We start from the raw sequence: 23505 nt of genomic DNA on the forward strand, positions 1-23505 counted from the left end.
TTCATACCTAGCATGTAGCATCTCTTTCATTTCGTCAAAAATAAAAGCTGTCATTCAATTTCTTTCAGAAGTTTATCATGACATTAAACGTAGCTGTAACACAGACCTCATAAAAACATAAAAACATAATGCCTTCAAAAGCCAGAGGGAGAAAGACAAATAAAACGGTGTTAATGTTCGTAGACACATTTTACTGATTTATAAAGTTTAATGCTACTTGATAAAGTCTAACCTCCCACGTGCGTACCTCGGTGAAGGTTGTTTCTTATAGTGCTAGAAGAAATAAAATCCATAACGTGAAGTAATACACAAATAAATATCAACCTAGACCCATATTAATCATCATCATATCAGCTTTATCGCCCACTGCTGAGCATAGGCCTCTCTTCGAGAACGACACTTTATCCCGGCCCTGAGCCGAACCTAAATCTGAACCGAAGATTCATTCATGTCATCATTAATGTACAATTGCTATGGAAATAAAAAAAAAATTCAGCCTTTATACGTCCCACTGCTGGGCACAGGCCTCCTCTCATGCGCGAGAGGGCTTGGGCTATAGTCCCCACGCTAGCCCAATGCGGATTGGGGACTTCACATACACCTTTGAATTTCTTTGCAGAGGTTTCCTCACGATGTTTTCCTTTACCGAAAAGCTAGTGGTAAATATCAAATGATATTTCGTACATAAGTTCCAAAAAACTCATTGGTACGAGCCAGGATTTGAACCCGCGACCTCCGGATTGAAAGTCGGGCGTCACATCCACTCGGCCACCAGCGCTTAACCACCGCTATGGAAATATGACGTTTATAATGCCACTGCCTCACTTTTATCTATTCAAATCGGGGCATTGTAAGTTAGCGTTACCTTAGACCGGCTGTAAGCCATTGAATGAAAGTTCTCTTAATATTATTTCCACATACATTCATATCTCAGCTTACTTATTAATATTATGAAACCCCCTCATAAAACCTAAGTACTCGCGTGCAGCCACTATACTAAAAGTAAAACATCTCCAGTTTTATTACAAGATGAAGTGGTTCTTCATATCCGAGCCTCCACGACCGGCTAAGGAAAAAATAACAAAAATATTTTCTTTTCATTTAAAGGCCTCTTAGGTGACGTCTTTCCACAATCAGCCTTTTATAAAAGGGTGTATTTGTATAACTGAATCAAGTAAGTTAAGCCCTTTTGTTATAAAGAGGTATGTCGAAGTGATATCTCTTTTTAAAGCTAGATGAAGGGTAGGTAATTGAAAAATAACTTCATATGGTTGGATATTGATAAAGCTATTTTAAGATATGGAGGCAAATTCAAGTTTATATTATAACATCAAAATTATATCTATGATATTAGTCGTACGTGCATTTTGCTCGTATAGGTATTTATCCGTTTTGCGCGAGCAAGACTTACCTACGCTGCGTCTTATGTAAGCGAACAACTCGCGAACGCGAAGCGAAGCAGCGCGGCGCGGTGCGGAACGGCGGGCCCACGCCACGGCGTTCGCGTTCGCAACGAGATCGCCCACGTAAGGTATCACAGGATTGACTCAACCCCGCGCCGCATCGCTTCGCTTTACGTTCGCGTGTTGTTCGCCTACGTAGTACGCTGCGTAACAGCCGACTGACATCATACTCGTATAGATGCGTTGACAGCGTCTATGCACCCCAAATGTGCTCCTTTATCAATCATATGGAACTGCTATATCTCAACGATAGAACCGCTTACTAAGCACCATACTGGGCTGGCTTAGATGCAGGATCAGAGGGCCTAGCGCGAACCAAGTTCAACGTGTTGCCTCCCTGTCACACTTACGTACGAATTTAGAAGTGCGACGGAGAGTCAACACGTCGAACGTGGTTCATGGTAGGCCCTCATGAGGGCCTAGTGTATCGCAGGGTGATACTGAGGCCTCAGTATCGCCGTTATACGCGCCACCAGCATATGTATTAGCATACGAGGCACACGCCACCGCTTTAAGTCCACTGCCAGGTGGCTTGGGTCCGACGACGGTGCCGCCCTTCCAAATATGGATTGACACCCCTTTTCTACACTTAAATGTTCAATTTATATTTTACCTATGTACTAATTATTGCTTTTAGATATCATTTTGGTGTCACAATGTACGTTTGAATTGCCCTAGAACTTTCAAAGAACATGAGCTCATGTTCTTTGAAAGTTCTAGACGTCAATTAAGGCAATTTGTATTGATAGAGAGCGAAGCTCAAAGGTTAATAATTAAATAAGGGAAGTAGTTAACAGGAAGTTAAAGGTTACGTAGGTACTTATTTGGGTGAATGACCCTTTTTAGTGTAACTTGTTATCTTATCTTATCTTATGTTGTTCAGGGGCCCTTGTGGATACACTTCGACCCATAGCGATCTTGTGCTATTACCCCCTATGAAAGACCCGTCAACTACTCAAGAGCTTTTCCCACCATATCCATGTGTCGGATGATGGAGCTCATGGGTAGCGTTTTAAAATCCTTTGGTTCCAGATATCCTGCTCCAAAGTCCTTCATTCTTTGTCTTGCGAGGGCGTGGGAGGGGAGTGTCACTTGTTGGACTCGTTGCCATGATTACCTCAAGTCGAATAAACGCTTGACATGTTTCGATAAAATTTTCGGGGATCTTTTTCACGGAGCACCGACTGCACGCCTTAGCTAGTCAAGTACGCGATGTGTACCTTTTGCGGTACAATATGCAGGCCAATATGTTCGAGTCTCATGGCAGTTTTATACTTACTATGATTATACTTTCCCTTGGGCAACTGTTAGAACCCTGACGTTTATGGTATATAAATTTACCAAATATTTTTTGGTAGTATGACGTTCTACTAACATGCCTAGTACCTAGATGGCTCATTATGGGGATGGGGTCACAGAATAAATATTAGTACTAGGTACAGAAGATTCACTCACTAACAAAACGCGTCTATTACGACAGATATAACAAGCGTGAGCTGGCGTCCCCGTTCCGTAGGGGTGCGCTGCAACTACTATGGCTAGACACCAAAATTGATGTGGGCCGCATGTACCTACTTGTAGCGACGGGACGATGGGGTTTATACTTAATACCTATTTTATAAATTGTATTACATGACTTGGCAAGCTACTTTCGTCTAATTAACTGGCATACTTTCTTTAAACAGTCCTTCTCTATCATACAAGTAATTAATACTGAATATAGCGTAGCTACCTACGCGGAGCGAAGCGGTTGCCTAGGTTACCAACCGACGAGAGGAAACAAGTTAGTTGTGAATTCATTATTAAATTTTATAATTACATCCTATGCGAAATAAGCGCCAGACGTCGAGTTGCGGAAATATTCCCGTGCTACAATTAAGTAAGTTGTACATCTTAGGATTCTTAGGGCGTCCGCTAGTTTGCGCGGTTGGACGGAGCGGGCGCACGCAAGCGGGTGTTATTTAAGTAAAATCCATCGCCCGCGTCCGTGCCAGCTAGGAAGTGCTACCGGTACTGGTTTCCTATAAAAATATAGTACCGGAACCGGGAATTCCCGGTTCTCGCCATACAAACTCAGTACCGGGAGCTCTAGTGCCAGCGTCTCTTATATTATTTTTCGTTGATCCGCTCACCCGCTCTGTGCAGTGGGTCATGAGTCAAGTTGTTCGATAGTACCTACCCATAAACAAAAATACTTTTCATTTTGAAATTTACACAAGTGAAAAAAGTTAAATAACATTTACACTAAAAAGAGCAAACGAGAACGAACGATGCAAGTTCTGAAATGACCTCTTTTAATTTTCTCAATCGTTAGCAGGGAAAAAGGAAAGTTCGGACAGCGCAATAAATACAAATAATCGTTGGAAAGAAAAAGTCCGTTCTTTCGTTCCCTTACTTACCTTTATTAGACGTAACGTCCTATGCTTGTTTTGATAGCTGATCCTTTTTTTGTCACGTTTTAAGGTATAGTTTCATTTTCGCGTCGTCTACGATTTCTTCATACAAACGTATTCGAATGTTTCCTCCGTGGTTTTTCAAGCGAGAGCAATGATTTTTTCAACACAGATTAATATTATCAATATCTTGCTCTAGCAAATGTAAGATTATTTTAAAAAACGCTGGAACCAAAGGATTTTAAAACGCTACCCATGGTCTCCATCATCCGACACATGGATATGGTGGGAAATGCTCTTGAGTAGTTGACGGATCTTCTGCAAGGGCTCCCGAAAATAATAAGATAAGATAAGATCAGTATACTTTCGTTCGATGTAAGCGTAAACACTTTGAATTTGCGTTAGTTGATATCGTAATTAATTCCAATGCCGCAACGAATGTAGGTATTTACTTGGGTATGAAAGCATGGGCAAAAAGACACATTTGTATAAAATGACATTTTATTCCCCCTTGTATTAAGTAACTCTGGTCAGGCGTATTCTACTGGAATGCAGGATACCAGCCAGGGCTGGTCGATGTAGTAGATGTGCATTGAGACAGCTCCAGGGCTCGAAGCTAGCTCGTAAAGGCAGTCTGGGCCAAAAGGGACGATCGTCTAGAAGAAAACGCAGTAGGTTTACTTAACTGTTTGTTTATAAAACCAAGGATTCCGGTGCCTATCTTGTCGCATAGTAATTGAGTGTCCTAATGTAATGTTACGCCTAAAACTCTTTTTGCATAATTTTTCTCCAGGTGAAACAGAAAGTATTTTCGAAAATATTGTGCATAGGTTGTGTAAAATAGGTTAGGTTTGTTTTATATTTTTTCAAAAATGGTAACAGTTTTAGCACAATAACAATGATGCGAAATGAGTTTTGTGTGTAACATTAAGTACATTAAAATCAATTATTATGCGACCCACCAATACACCAAGGATTCAATAGGAGATAGGTTCTCCTGTGTACACCTATTCCTGACCACTATGGCTCCGTATAACGTCGTCTGAAGTTGAATTATCAAAGCGTTTATATTGAAGCTTAGCTAGTGAATAGTGAAACTGTACAATCAATAGTACATTATTGTCGAGGTTCGGAAGTAGCTACTTGCAGGCTGAGGATTCGTTTTAAACGGACGACCTTGGGAGTCCGTTTAATTAAATCCGAAAATAAAAATATTTTACAGAAGCAACGTTCTAATTTTCACAGAAAAAAGTAAAACCATTAAAAACATTTGCTTGCCGCCTTAAAAAAAAAAAAGAAGTGTATTTTTCTGCTGAAAATACGCCAACGTATTTGAGACACCTAAATAGTCACGGTACCAACATTATAATAATAAGTGCTGATCATCTGTTTGGCTGTTTAATGGACTTATGCCTTCATTTGATATGGCAATTTAAAGTTTTAAAAAGTTTGGAACTCGTTAAATAATGGAATTTGTATGCAACATTGCAGTCCCGAAATCGAGACTGCAATGTTTTTAACTTTTTAATTTTTTGAATGACCATAAACTACCCACTTCGCGACCTATTTTTTAACCGGCAACGTCGACTTTGCCGTCCATTTTTGACAAAAATAATATTCCATGGTTAGTTTCAAATTTCATGGCTATTCTTACCATCCATTGTTTAAATTGTGCATTGTCCGTTTATAAAAATATAATGGAACTATTTTACAGTCAGAGTGCGATGTAAGGTAGTTGTAGCCACTACTCGCTCTTCAGGTTGTCCAGTTCACTTTACAATGACATTGTCAGATCTTAAAAATGAACTAACTTGTGCTGTCAATCAAGTTACCTTCACAGCAGACTGATCAGGGGTCTCAAACCAGTTCCTAGCGCCACTGTCAAGGTTCAACTCGCCGACGACCGCTAGGCCAGTGGCAACGAGCTCACCAGATTCCACGATAGCGAACCACGGGAAAAGAGGCTCGTCGCAGCTCAAGCTGGGGTCCATCTTGTAGTAGTAGTGGTGGCCTGCGGGAAGAAAGCCATTAAATTTGTCGGATGTGCATGAACTTGATGTACAGTCAGCGTCAAATACTTTGTAGCAACCAAAGTAGCCAAATAGTTCGGTACACCATATACAGGGTGCTTCCTGTAACAGGAGCAATAAATTAAACTAAAGGCTGTACTCCTTAAACTGACCAACATTTGTTTAGCAACTTTTAAAAATTATGAATCCTTTAGACTTCGTCTTTTTCATACAAAATAAATATTGCCTTCAATGTACGCTGACATCAGTGTGTTTGAAGTTGCTTGTCACGCTTAGAATAAACTTTAAAGTGTAATCAAAATCAAAACATGAGTTATTTTCAAAAGTTGCTGAACAAATGTTGGTCAGTTTGAGGAGTATAGACTACAGTTTAATTTATTGCTCCTGTTACAGGAAGCACCCTGTATATAGTATGCTGATAGTATGGTGTAGCGAACTATTTGGCCACTTTGACTGCTACAAAGTATTTGACGCTGACTGTACGATAATGTGTTTCTCTTGTTTGTTTGGATAAAGATAACTAAACAACTTCTCGTGACACAACAGTCGCCAACGATGTTACGTAATAATTTCTGTAAATGTGTCCCGCATTGGCTTATACAGCCACGAGAGACGTTGTTCCTCGCTTACAGATGCTGCATAAATCATCTGTCAAGATGTTAAAGGCCTGATAATGACCAGATATTTGCACCTGTTCTATACTAACCCATCCACGGAATGCAGGCCTGTACGGTGAAGACGCCCTCACTGACTATCTCGCTGGTGGAGTTAGAGATCTTGACCACCTCCTTGTTGGTTCCCACAACCCAAACGCCGCCATTTTCGGTGATCTTGTTCTCGTTGGCACGCGTAGCCCGGCTGCTGAGGATTTCTGAAAAGTAATGGGCACAAGGTTGTATTTATGAGTAATTAGCTAAAAGCCTTTCCACCGCTGGATCCCGTGTATGAAATTTTAGATATAGATTCATGTACATGGCTTTCAAGCGTGAAGTGAAAAACGTATTTATAAAAGTCTGTTTAGAGCTCAGAATGACCCCGCGAGCGACTGTAACTGTAGATAGAGTCTGTTCGGGAAGAGAAGAGTCGTGGAATGTATCGGGCCCCATACATTTTACGACTCTTCTCTTTCCGCACAGACTCTACAGCGCGCATGTCAACGTCAAAGATTGTAATGTCGCGCAAGAGGTTTGACATGTAGATTTTTTATCAGCCAATCAAAACTTTTCTGCATACCTGGGACACCCAGTAGGAAGATGTCCTATCGGACACCCCAGGTATCGCTGGTTCGACATGCTGGAGGACGATCTGCGCGAACTTCGAGTCAACAATGGCGAGAGGTCACACAGGACCGAGAAAAGTGGCGCTGTCTTGTGTCGGAGACCAAGTCTCATTTTGGGTCGCTGACCCAATGTAGTAAGTACGTAATTAAAACTTTTGTTGACCAATCACAACTTTTTTAATAGTCAGAAATTGTGTATTGGTATAAGGTGCGGGGTATATCGGAAATGTATTGGCACCGTGCGAAATCGGTGGAGGGGGAAGTGGCGCTGATCGTCACAAACACAGGTAATCTTATGGAATGTCCGACATTAGTACTAGCGGCAGCTGAACTAATTTTACTCGATGAGATTTAACGTAGAAAGTCCGAGAAAATGAGGGCAGCACCAGTCGTGCACGATAGCGAATAGCGGAGCTTCTTAAGATACCTTCAGTGGTGAAGTACTGCTGTAGTGTGTAGTATTCAACATCATCCACCGTCCAATCCGTGAAGCCCACCGCATCCATGTCCTCGTAGTGAGGGGTGAACTTGTCTTTTGGCAGCTATAGAAGAAAACAATCAGATAAGATACATGTCTACGTCTATAAGGCCCACTTGCACCATTCCACTAACCCGGGGTTAACCAGTTAAACCAGGAGTTACCATGGTTACCAGTACAATTTGACACTGGTTTCACGGTTTAACCGCTTAACCCCGGGTTATTGGGATGGCATAAGTGGGCCTAACGGAAGACGTTTCTAAAGGCCTTTCGTTGCTTTTAATTCTTTTATCACATACTTCACTTAGCGCCAATTTAACCATCCCATTAACCCGGGGTTAACCGGTTAAACCGTTAACTCAGTGTCAAATTGTAGTTGTGACCATGGTAAATCCAGGTTTAACCGGTTAACCCTGGGTTAGTGAATGGTGCAAGAGAGTGAAGCTCTTCTTTTCTGACTGTGTTTGATCGAAGTCCTTATTCAAATAATATAGTTCTTGCCCTATGAAGGTCTTCCCAGCCATACATTTTATATGCCAATCTTCTCCCCATTGACCTCAGTAGTGTTTAAGTGGACGGATACATATATATTTAAAAAACAATTAAGACAGGCTGTTAAACTAACTTACAATAGCTTAAATGGCAAAATTATTTCGACAAATAAATCTTAACTTAGCCTAGCCGGTAGTGACCCTGCTTACGAAGCAGAGTCGATCCCGGGTTCGAATACTGTCAAGGGCATTTAAGTATTTGTGTATTTAAATATCTTAGTTAGATATTCATTCCTTAATCAAGGCTGCAAACATATCTGACACGATATTATTTGTAGAGCCATAAGTGCGTGTCACATAATTTTGCGGGCTTCGAAGAGTACCTATCATATTATTGCAGGTGACTGTACCTACCCACAACATACAAGTCTTATAATTGTTGAGCTCACTGTGGGACTAGGTCAAGTGTGACTAGGTTGCGGGTTCGAACCCCATCTCGTACCAATGAGTTTTTCGGAACTTATATGTACGAAATATCATTTGATATTTACCAGTCGCTTTTCGGTGAAGGAAAACATGGTGAGGAAACCGGACTAATCCCAATACGGGCCTAGTTTACCTTCTGGGTTGGAAGGTCAGATGGCAGTCGCTTTCGTAAAAACTAGTGCCCACGCCAATTACTCGGATTAGTTGCCAAGCGGACCCCAGACTCCCATGAGCCGTGGCAAAAATGCCGGGACAACAATGATGAAATAAATTTTAGCAAACAGCACACGATATTGTCAGATTAGCAAAACATGGAGACATCCAGACCCCATGATGATGATGATGGTGGGGTTGCGATTCCCATCTATCGGAAACAGATAAATAAACTTACAGCAACTTGCATGCCAGCTACATCGCCGTTGGAACCGTACAAACAGCACACGATGTTGTCAGAGTAGCAGTATATGGAGACAGAGGTGACTGGCAGACCGTCAGGCTGGAGTTGCAATCCCCATCTTCCGGAAACAGTTAAATAAACTTACAGCAACTTGCAAGCCAGCTACATCGCCGTTGGAATCGTAGAAGTTGCACACAATGTTGTCAGAGTAGCAGTACATAGATACAGAGGTGACTGGCAGACCGTCAGGCTGGGTTTGCGACACCCATCCTTCTGAGATGGCGTCCGTGAGTGTGCGTGGGACTTCGATGAAGAAGGTGCTGCCAAAGTCTACGCCGATGTCGAATCTTACTGCAAAGTTAGAATACAACTACTTTACATGGGAGTTATCAAATAAACTTTAGGGACAATTGGTTATTTTTGTCGCTGTGCCTTACAGCCGTATTCGAACAATAAGATACGTCAAATATTAGATATTGAAACGATATGGGTCGGATATGTCAGTGTCAAACAAGTGTCAAAAGAGACGTTTTTTATACAAACACTTTTTGTTTGAAAATGTCAGTGTCAAACAAGTGTCACTTTTGGCATTTGTTTGAATATCTAATATTTGACGTATCTTGTTGTTCGAATACGGCTGTTAGTTTGATGTTAAAATTAAATACAAAGCAGATGAGAATGAATACCACAGTTACTTGTTAATGTTTCTAAAAATTAATTTATCTGTATTCCTCTCATTTTAGCGTTTATCTCGGTTGCATCCTCTGCTTCGAAGCCAAGCAGGGTCTTCTAAATCATTGCTTAATGCAAACTAGTAGTCTGTCTACGCTTAATGCTGCAACAGACGGGCGTACCGGACCGCGACCTTGGTATGGTCCGAGGCCTGTTCGATCGAGTGTAAGGGCGATTGTGCACTACAATGAATTTTACTGTCCGGCAGTCCGAGTTTTTACGGTCCGATATGGCACGCCATTAAATGTATATAGTAGCTTGTGCACTAGACGTAAGTTCACTGTCCGACATTTAACTTTTCCCCATTCCGGACAGTTTTTTTCCGATCCGAGATGACAGCCATGAAAAACGTTTTTATGCTTGTGCACTGCGTCTAGAATTAGTATAATTCATGACTCGGCCGAGCGGGGGCGGGCCTCTCTTTTAGTAAAAAGACGGACAAGTGCACAAGCCAATCATCCGTTTTTTTCATGACACTGCGCCGCACCTGCGAGTAAAAAGGCGGACAAGTGCACAAGCCAATCATCCGTTTTTTTCATGCCATTGCGCCGCACCTGCGAGTAACAAGACGGACAAGTGCACAAGCCAATCATCCGTTTTTTCATGACACTGCGCCGCACCTGCGAGTAAAAAGACGGACAAGTGTACAAGCCAATCATCCGTTTTTTTTCATGCCATATCGGACCATGAAAACTCGGACTGCCGGACATTAAAATTCATTGTAGTGCACAATCGCCCTAAGGCGGTTCCACGTACGTCCGTTAAGGACGCAGCTATGAGTGAAAGGGAGGAAAAAGATATTCTATCGCGGTCCGGTGTTGATATGAACGTCTAGTTCGAAATTAGTTATGGCGTAGCGTAGACGGACTAGAGTCTGTGCGGAAAGAGAAAAGTCGTAGATTGTATTGGATCCCATACAATTCACGACTCTTCTCTTTCCGCAGATACTCTACAAATAAATACGTAAAAAATACTTACTTCTAAATCCGCCTTTCCATATGCCTGTAACAGAATAAAAATAAAAGATTAATTTAATTATATAGGTTGCATAATATTCATTGTAAATTAAGTACTTATTATCAAAAACATTAAAATAATCCAAATTCCTTACTAGAGCTGCCCACAGCTATAATAGCGAATAAAACCAAAAGTTGCTTCATTTTGACACTAGACCTGATTAAACTGATCGCTTATTATTTTCCATTTTTATATTTAAAGACTCACTATCTTGCTAATTACTGCTTCCTCATCTTTGATTAAATTAAAGTTCTTGATTGGTTACAGTGTACCTTATGCCTTTACAATAAGTATTACGAATCAGTGTAGAGATTGTAATCTATTTATAATGATTACTTAAAAAAGTAGTCTATTGTCTGTACGCGGAAACAGAATTTGATAAGCCGCGTTTGATAATGATAAAACTGCATGCAGTTTGAACTGGTTTTTGAAATGAACAGTCGACGAAAACAGTTATTTTAACAAAATGTATTATAATTTATTTATTTAATATTCTGTAACAGCAGGCTAAAGTTTATGGCGCCATCGCTCGAAAAGGTTGCACCATAGGTACCTTTGGCCTACTATCGGGTAGATGGCGTTAATTTCAATATTTAAAAAACTAACACATATCAGTGAAAGAATAAGGGTCAAAATCAAATGGCGTTCTAACAGTTTTAATCTTTTGTCAAAAGAAAAAATGGCAGTAAATTTACTGTGACTACATAATTTACTTTGACAATCCGCCTCTATTTCAAATTCTCTTTCATATATTGTCAATTCATAACTCTCTAAAATCAATTCTTAGGTTAGGTTTCTCTTACTAATAATAGCTTAGTAAATAAGTACTTACCGGAAAAAACATATGATTTGTATGTTATCATGGGATTAAGATATAATTATATAATCAAATCAGATACCCATTCGTGACTAGCACGTTGTTTACCAATAAGTTTTATCACACATTACGTAAACAATATATAATAACAGTCTCAAGGTCAATATCTGACCCTCGCTCCGAGTCGTTCCTTTTGCAAAGGTTGTCCATCGCGGTTCAACGTGGCAACGCGGCGAGCGTGATGGGCTCCTTTGCATCTGGAGGGGCGCGGGGTGAATTTTGTGAATAGTTTTTGTATTTGGTAGTTGTTAGTTTAGGTTAAGATTTTGATGATTTTGTAATTTTAAGTTAGTTATAAATTTAGTTTAGTATTTGTCTTTAGTTTATTGCTTCGAAGAGAATTCTTTTGTATTTATTCTCACAAAGTAAATTACCTTTTTAAAAAATACTAAGAATGAATAGGTAATTACTTAAGGCCAAAGTCATATTGCACGTTCAAAAAATTCCATTACACCCAAGGAGTTAGCGCACGTGCAATAATTTCCTCAAAAAAGCCTTTATAAAAGCTATGCACGTTTAATAACGCCACTTACTTTTACAAAACGGCGTATTTTAAAATAAACTTATACACACTTACGCCCTTTTTCATAAAGGTGTAGTAAGAGTTTTAATATAAGACTGCCCGAGGCCAGAGTGGCATGAGCCTGTTTTATTACGACCCTTAAAACCTGGGCCATAAGATTAATATTAAAAAAGTAATGCAAATCATGGGAACGCATCGCGTTTTTATGACGTCATCGGAGTAAAAGGCTTTTTTGTTTAGAATAAACTAGGAACATGCGGTCGTGACATCAAAGGTTTTATGTTATAATATCATGTTAAAAAATTTTTGGCTTTATTCTATGAGATAATAATGTAATGAAGCTTTGTGGCGCGCGGCGTGGTTAAATATGGAATATTTAAGCTGCAGTACAGACTAGATAATATTCGTAGGTAGTAACAACGTACGTACAGAATTTTCGATGTCTAACAAAACCGTACCAAGTGAGATACTTGAAACAAAACAAAGAACCAGCCCACCTCTAATCCCATTGCTTTGTGGCTGCCATAGAAACCTAACCCTCATTTAAAAAACGTAACACTCTCACTTACATCCTTTTTCTTTTCCATCAGTGTTGAATTATACAAGCCTTCACTTAAACCGGTGAAAAAACCGACGTGAAGCCGACGTGAAATCACGTTTGGATCGTGTTCCGTAGGACAATCCAATCGGCGTAAAATTCGCGGGCCCCCAGAGACGTTCCCATGGCAACGGGTTGCGTAGGTATAAGTTGGGTAGGGTTGCCAGCGACGGAAGTTAAAAGCGCTTTGGCAATTTGTATTATTTGTTAGTATTTATAGCACAAAATCGAAGCAACTTTAGAAGAAAAAAAATTCGGTTGAATTGATAACCCCCTCCTTTTTGAAGTTCGGTTAAAATCGAAGCTACTCTAGATTATTTGATTATTTGTGAACAATGGTGTTTCAGACATTTGAGAGGCGTGCGCGGAGCCAAAGCCAGCACGAACAGGCCCTTTTGACACTTTAATGAAATATAAGGGGTATTCGATCCTTGTTATTATTTAATTTCACTTAATTGCGATTGAATTCTAAATTCGCTGCTGGTGCTGACAGTGATAGTGACAACCTAATCCTAATAAGCCAAAGAGAATCTGGGCAAAGGATATTTTCCATTACCGAAATATACATTTTAACATTTTTAACATGTAGTTAAACAAAGTGAAAACACTCTAAGCAACGTTTCTTACAAAACAACCGATAGCGTGAAGTGGAGAACTGAGGATCTACCGCGAAACACCGCGAAATTTCGGTACCTATATCTGTCTGTGAGTGATAACTCTTGAAATTTCGGTTTTCATGTTTCCCGGTAGACCCTCTGACAATACGAGGAGAATTGGAAAGCAGAGTATCGATCCTTAGCAATGAGGGGCCGATATAAAAAGAAGAGCTTTACAAACTATGATCGAATTTTATTGTGATAACCCTACAAATGCTCTGCGTATTTCATTTAAAAAGTAGGTAGCAAATCATTTGAAACTGAAACTGGGCACGCCAGGAATGTTTCAATTCCCTCTCGAAATGCGTATTATGAATTAGTGGCAACCCTGGCCGTTGAAAACAAAGGGTCACAATATACAAAGTTATCTCGTAAATTTTCAGACAGGTCGATGTAATTTTGTGGGGAGGTCCGATAAATTGCGTTAAAACTTGTACGGTCTTGCTTGCAGTGCTGCAAGGCGAAAGTCGGAGGGGCTACCGCGAAAACCGAATTTCGCTAATTGCGGGCATTTTTCTCTGTTACTCTAATTACGCCTTCATTGGAGCAAAAGAGAAAGATCCCCGCAATTTGCGAAATTCGTCTTTCGCGGTAGCTCCTCAGCTTTCCATTAGGGCAAACGTAACGTACAAACGTGTACCTAACCATCACACTCTATATCTTACAGCTACTTATCGTTTTTACAAGAATACAGGAAGATTTTATTTATTTTAATATAAAAATATGACTTATTTTTTGCTTTTTTAGGCGGAGTTTCCTGTTTCCTTTATTAGGAGTTTAAGGTAAAAAATAAGTCAAATCTTATTATCTTTTTTATTTCATTAAGTATGTCAATATTTTCGCTAAATATTTTACCTACCAAAAATTTGAATAACGAGTCTCTAATTAACAATAATCATGTTATATATTTTTTGAAACGAAATTGTATGCAGTTGCGTCTGCAAGCGATACTATATACTATTTTTTAAAGCATAGGTACAGCTTAGTATGTATATACACGACGGTTGATAGTAATGGATGTTTAATATTCAGAGACTATTAAGATCATTCGGGTTAATTGCAGTTGCAACAGCGGATGACATAGTTTGACCCACTTACCCACGACGGAATGGAGATGGTATATGCTTTTAGTTTAGGATTGTGGGGTTATGTGTTCTCTTCTTCTTCCTCGCGTTGTCCCGGCATTTTGGCCACGGCTCATGGGAGCCTGGGGTCCGCTTGGCAACTAATCCCAGGAATTGGCGTAGACACTAGTTTTTACGAAAGAGACTGCCATCTGACCTTCCAACCCAGAGGGTAAACTAGGCCTTATTGAGATTAGTCCGGTTTCCTCACGATGTTTTCCTTCACCGAAAAGCGACGTAAATATCAAATGATATTTCGTAAGTACATAAGTTTCGAAAAACTCATTGGTACGAGCCGGGGTTTGAACCCGCGACCTCCGGATTGCAAGTCGCACGCTCTTACCGCTAGGCCACCAGCGCTTCTGTGGGGTTATGTGTTATTGCATTAAAAATATAGCGGAGGATGGCTTCTCCATACAAACGTAGTTCTCATTTTCCTCCCTAGATATTGTCATTATAACTTATAACGCACAAAACGGCACTATCCACCTGGCTCCTATTTCACCACGGTGACAGGTGCGACAATTGTAAAACATCACTGTTGCTGACGTCACAGGCATCCATGGGCTACGGTTACCGCTTACATCGGGCGGGCCGTATTCCTGTTTGCCACCATTATTGTATTATTTAAAAAAGCTTTATTATATCGGAAAAAAAGCAGATATTTCTCTTGCGAAGTTTATGACAATTGTCACAAGAAACACGACAATTGTCACGAAATTCCGACACAGAACTCATTTCCTGTCAAGAATTACCGAAAATTCTTTTATATCTTGCCGGTCCCATATTGGCTTATACAGCCACGAGAGATGTTCTTCCTCGCTTACAGACACTGCATAAATCATCTGTCAAGATGTTTAAGGCCTGATGATAAGTGGTTTAATTAATAAAGATCAGATAAATGAATGGTATTTTACTTTGTCCACAGACAACCTCGACATCACACGGCAAGGCTCCATCCGCTCCTCCCTTCTGCACAGGGGCACACCTCAACTTAACTTGCAATCAGGTAATATTTTATGTCTACATCTACCTACATTTATTCCACCAATCCGCACGAAGCGCTTTGCTTCCTCTTTTCTTATGCGTACTGCAAAGGAATGGAATTCCTTGCCGGCGTCTATATTTCCGAGCTCATATAACCCGGCAACCTTCAAATCAAGGGTGAACAGGCACCTTATGGGCAGGCTCGCTCCATCGTAGGCCACGTCTTCGCCTCGGCTAGTCTGTGCCTCTGTGGTCATGAGCGCATGAGTAAGTCCATTTATAATTAAAAATAAAAACCTCCATGTTCCAGGAAAATTACTCGGTATGTTTGAAAATAATAGTTGTTTATTAGCAACTATTCTCGCAACGACAAAAAACTAAGGTAGGTATGAAAAAAAGAAGATGGCGGGACGACTTAGATGCATTTTATCCGGATTGGCGGGAAAATACAAACGAGAGGGTTGAGTGGAGGAAAGGACGAGGCATTTGCCCAGCAGTGGGACACTAAACCAGGCTAACAAATGAGATATTTTTTTAAACAACGAATTAAATATTATATCGTCAATATAAAACTTTCCGTTCACTGGCTCGCGAGGGGCTTTCAAGCCTACTTTTCTTTGTTTCCCCATAATATCTCGTCAAACGAATCCCTACCCACTTATTTCACGTGCCACTGGGTTCCTTTTGCTTGGGAACTTGTTCATCGCCTGTCCATTAAATTACTCGGTTCTCCGGTAGAATGATCGTACGGACAGATTAAGTCTTTGTTGGTTGGTCTGGTTGGAAATAAATGTTTAATGCGTTAAATACAAGTTCCTGGTCAAGTACATTAATTTTCTCCACAGTTCCAGAAATTTCTTTAGAACGTGTTTTGATGTTTTCATAAATTCTAAGTTTTATAAACACTGTAAATAATTGTTAGTAGAACTCTCTGAACTGACTGAGCTTAATATTTTGTTACTTTTATGCAAACATTTTTTTCAGTGTATATTTTTGGATTCCGAGAAATTTTCGGTTACTACTAGTCGGAATAACGAGCACCATTGATTTTATTAGTACTACGGAGTTGAATGCCCGAACTTTTTAGAATCCTATCGTCAGTTTTTTATGTGAACTTGTATGGAAGTAACGTTATGGCAAATCCAAATTAATAGAAAAATATTGGGACGTTTACAATTTTTTTTAACAACGTCCTTTTGATTGGATGAATTACCGCGTATAACTAACGTTCTTCTCAAACGTACCTACGAGTAAGTTTATTATCAAATAAGCACTTAGGCAGACTGCTATAATTATTGGCCACTACATAGTACAGTACCTAATTGGCCTAACAAAATCAGAAAGAAACAAACGACAAGAAAGTCTTATTACGAGTGGCCAATAATAGTGGCTATAAAGCAGTCATCCTAGATAAGGGCTGATTTCATTTTGGGCAGAATTAACCTGAAATCACAATTAAGGACAAACCATGTAATTTTCCGTTGATTCAAGAAAATTTCGTACGTTCCTGTATCTCAGAGGTTTTTTTTCGGGCGTACAATGAAACTGCGCTTAAATTGTACAGGATAAGGGAACTCTGTTTTATTCGCCAAGTTTTATCCCAAACTGGCGAAAAAATACGACAACAAAAAAAAACGATGTATTATATGCATTTCAACCAAAAAGAAAACTCTCTCACTACTTTTAAAAGTGGCTTGCATCCTACGGTCACCCTCCAGTACCATCGGTCCATTTTCCCAATCTGTCTACTTTACCAAACGGTCTACTTTCCCGATCTGCCTAATTGCTTTTCTCAATCCGTCTAATTACCTATCGGTCCACTTTCCCGATCCGTCTAATTGCCGATCGGTCCACTTTCTTCATTGGTCTACTTGACCAAATGGTCCGCTTTTCCGATCCCATGAAAAACATTTCATGTAAAATGTTGCCAAGACGAAACCACAAGGCTCGGACTGTCAAAAAGTTATCAGATATCTTGTAGAACCAAGCTTCTAACTCTACAAGCCCTAACATCACAAACTCTACACCTTAGTCAAAATACGTGGCTTGGCCGTTTTGTTAGTACAAAAACAATTGTATAATAAAAAATTATGAATAGATTTCACCTTCCGCCCATCACGCCCATGTGACGGTAGCGAAACGGCCAAGCCACATATGTTGACTAAGATGTAGAGTTTGTCATGTGAGGGCTTGCAGAGTTAGAAGCTTGGCTCTACAAGATATCTGATAACTTTTTGACAGTCCGAGCCTTGTGGCTTCGTCTTGGCAACATTTTATATGAAATGTTTTTCATGGGATATTGTTTACTGGAATGATCCCAGACATTTTGTTCGTTGTAGTCACAAAACGGTAATTTGCTGCAACGCAATCAGTTATATTTGATTAAATACTGTCAGAACAATGACGGTGTCTCACTCGCACCTGTTACAATACTGATATGTCGGTCCTCTGAGGTTGACACATATTGACTTGGCATTATGCTGGCACTAAGCGTTTTTAGTATTCAGAGAAACTGGTGGTTTGCGTGTATAAAAAATACATTTCGCGAATCGCCAAATGAAAGTTCGCGAAGTTGGTACTATGCTACGAAACGAGTGAACCAATGGCGAAAGTAGACAACGTGCTCAAGTAGACAAATCGGGAAAGTGGACCGTTTGGCAAAGTAGACAGACCGGGAAAGTGGACCGATGGTAAAGTGGACACATCGCGAAAGTGGACCGTTCGGTAAAGTACACAGATCGCGAAAATGGACCCTTTGGTAAAGTAGACAGATTGGGAAAGTGGACCGATGGTACTGGAGGGTACGGTCATGGTATTATTTGTCGTCGTCAACTAGGTACCGAGGTGCCAATATCATAACATATTATGTATGCAGCATGTGTTACAGTGATCCCGGCGACACGTGTCGTTCCGCGGGTGCAAAGCCGGGATCAAGGGTTACCCTTTACCTGCCTACTGTAAACTTCTCATTCACACTTGCATGGTCGTAACAAGAGTGAAAGAGATGGTAATAGGTCGTTAGTTTGGTCGCGGATAGTATAACTGAGTCGCTGACATCTATAAGTAGGTCACAGCAACGAATATTAATCAACGCCTATACCTTTAAGAGCCCATAGATGTTTGTGAGGAAATAGTGATTGTTGACGTCATGTTATAGAGAAAAACACTATAATTTAATAATGTGTAAAAATCGTGAAAGTTTAAATCAGTGAAAAACACTCTTCTTCCTATTTTTCTGAGTGAGTATTTCACTTTTAATATAGTACCTACTAGGACACTAGGTAGGTTTATTTATTTAGAAATTTAAATCAGGCAACAAGGCCCAAGGTTTAAGGAAGCCTTGGTAACTTAGCGGCAAGAACGTGCGACTTTCAATCCGGTGGTCGCGTGTTCAAACCCAGGCTCGTACCACTGAGTTTTTCATTGCAATTGTCGAACAATTCAAACGTAGTGTTGCTAACCCGCGATTTTTCATACTACTATAAACTAGGTGATAGTAACAGTAAATAGTATCTAAAACATTATATATATTATACTTGGTCAAGCAAATCTTGTCATTAAAAAATGTGGCAAATATGAAAAACCGCGGGTTAGCAACACTGCGTTTGAATTGTTCGACAAATGCAATGAAAAACTCAGTACGAGCCGGGGTTTGAACACGCGACCACCGGATTGAAAGTCACACGTTCTTGCCGCTAAGCTACCACCTTGGGCCTTGTTGCCTGATTAAAATTTCAAAATAAATAAATAAACGTACCTAGTGTCCTAGTAACGTAACCTAATTCCTTGAGAAATGGTCTTGCTACCCGTATAGCGCAACGTATGGTCCCCAGAAGGGCACTTTCTGCCCTCTAGTGATAAGGGTACGTCTCTTGTGGCTCGTGCCTTAATGTATTTATATGCCGTTGTTTTTTATTTGTGACGTTATCTATGAGAAGGGACCTTATTATCGATGGCGCTTACGCCTTTGTTAACGATTCTCCAATATAAATACAATGCCGCGCGACGCTGAGCGGCGTAAGCGCCATCGACAATAAGGTCCCTTTTAATAGATAATGCCCCATTTTTGATTGCGCTTGAAATTTTGTGTCTGTTATAAAAAGAAAACAATTCATTCATTCATTCATTCATTTATTTATTCACAAGCAATATTTACATCGCATTGGAAATTATACATACAAATTGGCTAACACAAAAGAAATACACGGTAACATACAAGCAATACACATTATTTTGCCCAACAACAAGAAAAATAATTAACTAGGTAATAAAAAAAAATACAATTACAATAAAATATAGAATGTCAGTCGAAATTTATATAAAAAAAATTAATATATGTCAAGTACGGAATAATTATATCACCTAATAATTCCTAAAGTTAATTGCTAAAGTTAAAGTCATGTCATAATGCTGAAACCGTAATTTTTTCAGGACTTTCGTAAGGTTAGCCTGTGTATAGATAGGTTAGGTTAGGTTTGTTTTATGGTGTGTTGCGGAAGAGTACTTCGGCGTTCCTGGGACCTCGCCTTATAGCAGCGAGGCGGCAACAGAGGGGTTTTAGTGGGTAAACCTGGGGTCTCATTAGCCCACAACAGGGAGTCCCACATAACCGTCCCCGCGCCGGGTGGTATGCGTAAAGCATTTCCCCTCTAAAAAAAAAACAAAAGGTTTGTTTTATGGCAATCCTGAAAGTTACGCTTTTCTGAGATAAACCAAATTATGACTAACGAAAATGCGGACAAACATTTCATTATGACTTAAAACTTTATTATGCCAAACAATAGAGACCCGTATAAAATAGCTAGTGATATAGCTGATATAGTTTCAGAGTTAATGAGATAAAACGATGGCCAAATCTTCCGACGCTATTAGTTTCGCGTGGGATAACATTATTCTTTTATTCCTTTCTATGTAATGCCCCTGCTTTACGCTCCCTCTTAAGTCGAAAACCCAAGAATGTCACTATAAAAACTCGCCCAAAAAACTCCAATATTCTCTTTGCACTTCAGTAAAAAAAAAACAATCGACGTTCGCTCGCGGACATCGTCCTGCCGGTTCACATTTTTTGTGTGAACTTTTCCTTTTCCTGATTTATTTGCGATGAGCACTTTATCACATCCTGCAGGGATGGTTGTTTGCTTCCATCGTTTGTTTAATCGGGGTGTCTGTTTCAGTTACGTTTGTTTCATATCGTACTAGCTTTTGAGGTGGAATAGTAGTTTATGTGACTGCTGCATAATGAAAGGCATTAAAATACGGGTGTGGGTTTAAGAAACGAACGAAGTGAGCGAGTGATTTAACTTGCCCTGATAGAATGTTAGTGTGGGTCAAGTCTTGGAAGCTAAATTGGACCCACTTTCCTATTTCCGATTGAGCTGAAATTTTGCAATATAGGTACTTAATAATAACATGGAGCTGATCTGATGATGGAGACAGGAGGCAGCCCAAGTTATCCCGCTATCGCTGATGCCATTTAAATATGTGATGACAAAAAGTTTATGATTATTTCAAACTAATTTAAATTATTAATAATCATTTTATCATAGGTGCGAATTTTCGTATGTTTTTAATTTTACTGTCATAAATCTTCATACAAGATTTTCTTTTCACACACAGTGTTTTTTTGTGCTGTATCATGTATGTATTAAATATGTGCAGAGTAACTATTATCTACAAAATTACATCTACATAATCTAACTAGGCCCCATTGCCGTTCGATAATCAGTACATCCATTAATTCTAAATTTAATCGCACACACACAGACACACACATACCTACAAGGTTTATCTAATTAGGTGCTTGTTTATATCGCTCGTCGTTTGTCACCCGGAGAATCCCGCGTTGAGCGCACCTGCGTACCGTTAAGTCGAAAACAATTATATTACTACTATATCCTATTTATACAGGATTATACGCAAAGATGTGCCCATGCTTAAAAGCGATGTATTTTGGTACCTATTGTTAGTCGGTGTGTGGTTCAAATGTGGTTCAAGCTTATTTATACGGAGTACCCGTACTCCGTATATTTTAAGGTGTTTATTACATTAGAATACCTAGTTGGGCGTTTTTTTAGGGTTCCGTAGCCAAATGGCAAAAAACGGAACCCTTATAGATTCGTCATGTCTGTCTGTCTGTCTGTCTGTCTGTCTGTCTGTCTGTCTGTCTGTCCGTCTGTCTGTCCGTCCGTATGTCACAGCCACTTTTCTCCGAAACTATAAGAACTGTTGAAACTTGGTAAGTAGATGTATTCTGTGAACCGCATTAAGATTTTGACACAAAAATAGAAAAAAAACAATAAATTTTTGGGGTTCCCCATACTTCGAACTGAAACTCAAAAATTTTTTTTCATCAAACCCATACGTGTGGGGTATCTATGGATAGGTCTTCAAAAATGATATTGAGGTTTCTAATATCATTTTTTTCTAAACTGAATAGTTTGCGCGAGAGACACTTCCAAAGTGGTAAAAAGTGTGTGTAACTTCTAAAATAAGAGAATGATAAAACTAAAAAAAATATATGATGTACCATGTAAACTTCCACTGAAAATTGGTTTGAACGAGATCTAGTAAGTAGTTTTTTTTTTATACGTCATAAATCGCCTAAATACGGAACCCTTCATGGGCGAGTCCGACTCGCACTTGGCCGCTTTTTTAAGTTGTCCCTTACGCTTTCTTTTTCAAATTTGGGATTTTATGTTATTTCTACTCAGAATCACGAGCTCTTTCTATCCTAATAGGAAAAAAAAAGTGTCCTAAGGTTTTTATTTCCATTCCGTCACCATTTTTCATAGACTTTGTATGGCGGTAGCGGAATGGAAAGTTCGAAAAATGTATGGAAATTTTGGGACACTTTTTTTCTCCTATTAGGATAGAAAGAGCTCGTGATTCTGAGTAGAAATAACATAAAAAATCCCAAATTTGAAAAAAAAAGTGTAGGGAACAATGTGCAAGATAGCACAACCTTTTTGTATAAATTTACCTTTTTTATTATGTTTATGGTTTTGATACTTTTTTGTCTATTTTTATTTGTCAGAATACATTTTGTTTTCTCCTTACCAGTGCCTATTATTATACAGTCGTTAATAAAATTGGTTCTTCAACCGTAAATCTCAATGATAACTCGCTCCAAAAGTGCAATGAGTGAGACGGTTCATAAGGGAGACGGTGAGGCCGTCGGGAGGGACATTGCTCCGCTCGCGCAGGAAGGCGCGGGCCCTGCCCTTCACGAACCGAGGCCGACACCTTCCCGCGTGGCGAGCGGCGCCTCGTCGCGCTCCTCTGCCACCATTGTCGCGCGCCAGCTGCAAGCGAGGGCGCAACATGCGCGCCGTCTGGCTGAAATAGAAAAAGAACGAGAGCGGCAGGCCGCTGAGCGCGAACGTAAAGTTGCTGATCTCGAACTGGAAGCCAGTCTCGCCGCCATAGAGGCGGGCCCAAGCCGACGTGGAAGCCATGGCACGCGCAGTCGTGCAAGCGTACAGGAATGGTTAAATAATACGATTCCTAATACCACTGAGCAACATTTATTAAGTGCCAACCCACCTTTCAGATCCGACGATATTGCGGCCCAGCGCGAGCCACTGGGACCGAGAGAGCCGCACGGCGCGAGTGCCGCGGCATATGAAAACTCTCCTGAGCAAAATCGCCCTGAAGACGGAGGAGTGACCCGCTTAGTAAATTCGCTCGATAAGTTAATAAACAAAGTAAATCAAACAAAGACGGAGCTGCCGACCTTCGACGGCAAGTCATATTTGGATTGGTTAGCTTTAAAAAGAGTTTACGAAAATAAAGCAAACAGTTTCTCGCCTACTGAAAATCTAGCTAGGTTGTCACGCGCCCTACGTGGGGCGGCGCGCGAGGCCGTAGCGGGCCTGCTGGCAGCAGCCCGCGACCCCGCCGCGGTGGTGGCCGCGCTCGACTCGCGCTTCGGTCGTCCCGAGCTTGTCGTCATGCATGAAGTGACGGCGGTGCGTG

At 40.2% G+C, this 23505-nt stretch overlaps 2 protein-coding genes and 1 long non-coding RNA gene across 4 annotated transcripts in view; 2 read left to right on the top strand and 1 right to left on the bottom strand.

Annotated features, from left to right (window-relative positions):
- The window catches only part of LOC134655688 (hemicentin-2-like), a 391784-nt gene that overhangs the window by 270853 nt on the left and 97426 nt on the right, over positions 1–23505 (top strand). For both annotated transcript variants that reach the window (XM_063511141.1, XM_063511142.1), the window contains exon 3: positions 15473–15553. In XM_063511141.1, the coding sequence (XP_063367211.1) occupies positions 15473–15553 (81 nt within the window). The remainder of the gene's footprint in view (positions 1–15472; positions 15554–23505) is intronic.
- LOC134655764 (uncharacterized) overlaps positions 1–23505 on the top strand; it is a 448475-nt gene that overhangs the window by 262089 nt on the left and 162881 nt on the right. The gene's annotated exons all lie outside the window — the stretch shown is intronic.
- On the bottom strand, positions 4386–10933 carry LOC134655724 (uncharacterized). Its single transcript, XM_063511188.1, has 7 exons — positions 10861–10933; positions 10728–10751; positions 9163–9368; positions 7593–7707; positions 6593–6757; positions 5689–5867; positions 4386–4512 (listed from the first exon to the last, which is right to left on the bottom strand). Exons 1-7 carry the CDS (start codon positions 10907–10909, stop codon positions 4387–4389), a joined length of 864 nt encoding a protein of 287 aa, XP_063367258.1. The 5' UTR covers positions 10910–10933; the 3' UTR covers position 4386.

Source organism: Cydia amplana, chromosome 17, assembly GCF_948474715.1.
Source record: "Cydia amplana chromosome 17, ilCydAmpl1.1, whole genome shotgun sequence".
In the NCBI taxonomy this organism is placed as follows: Eukaryota; Metazoa; Arthropoda; class Insecta; order Lepidoptera; family Tortricidae; genus Cydia; species Cydia amplana.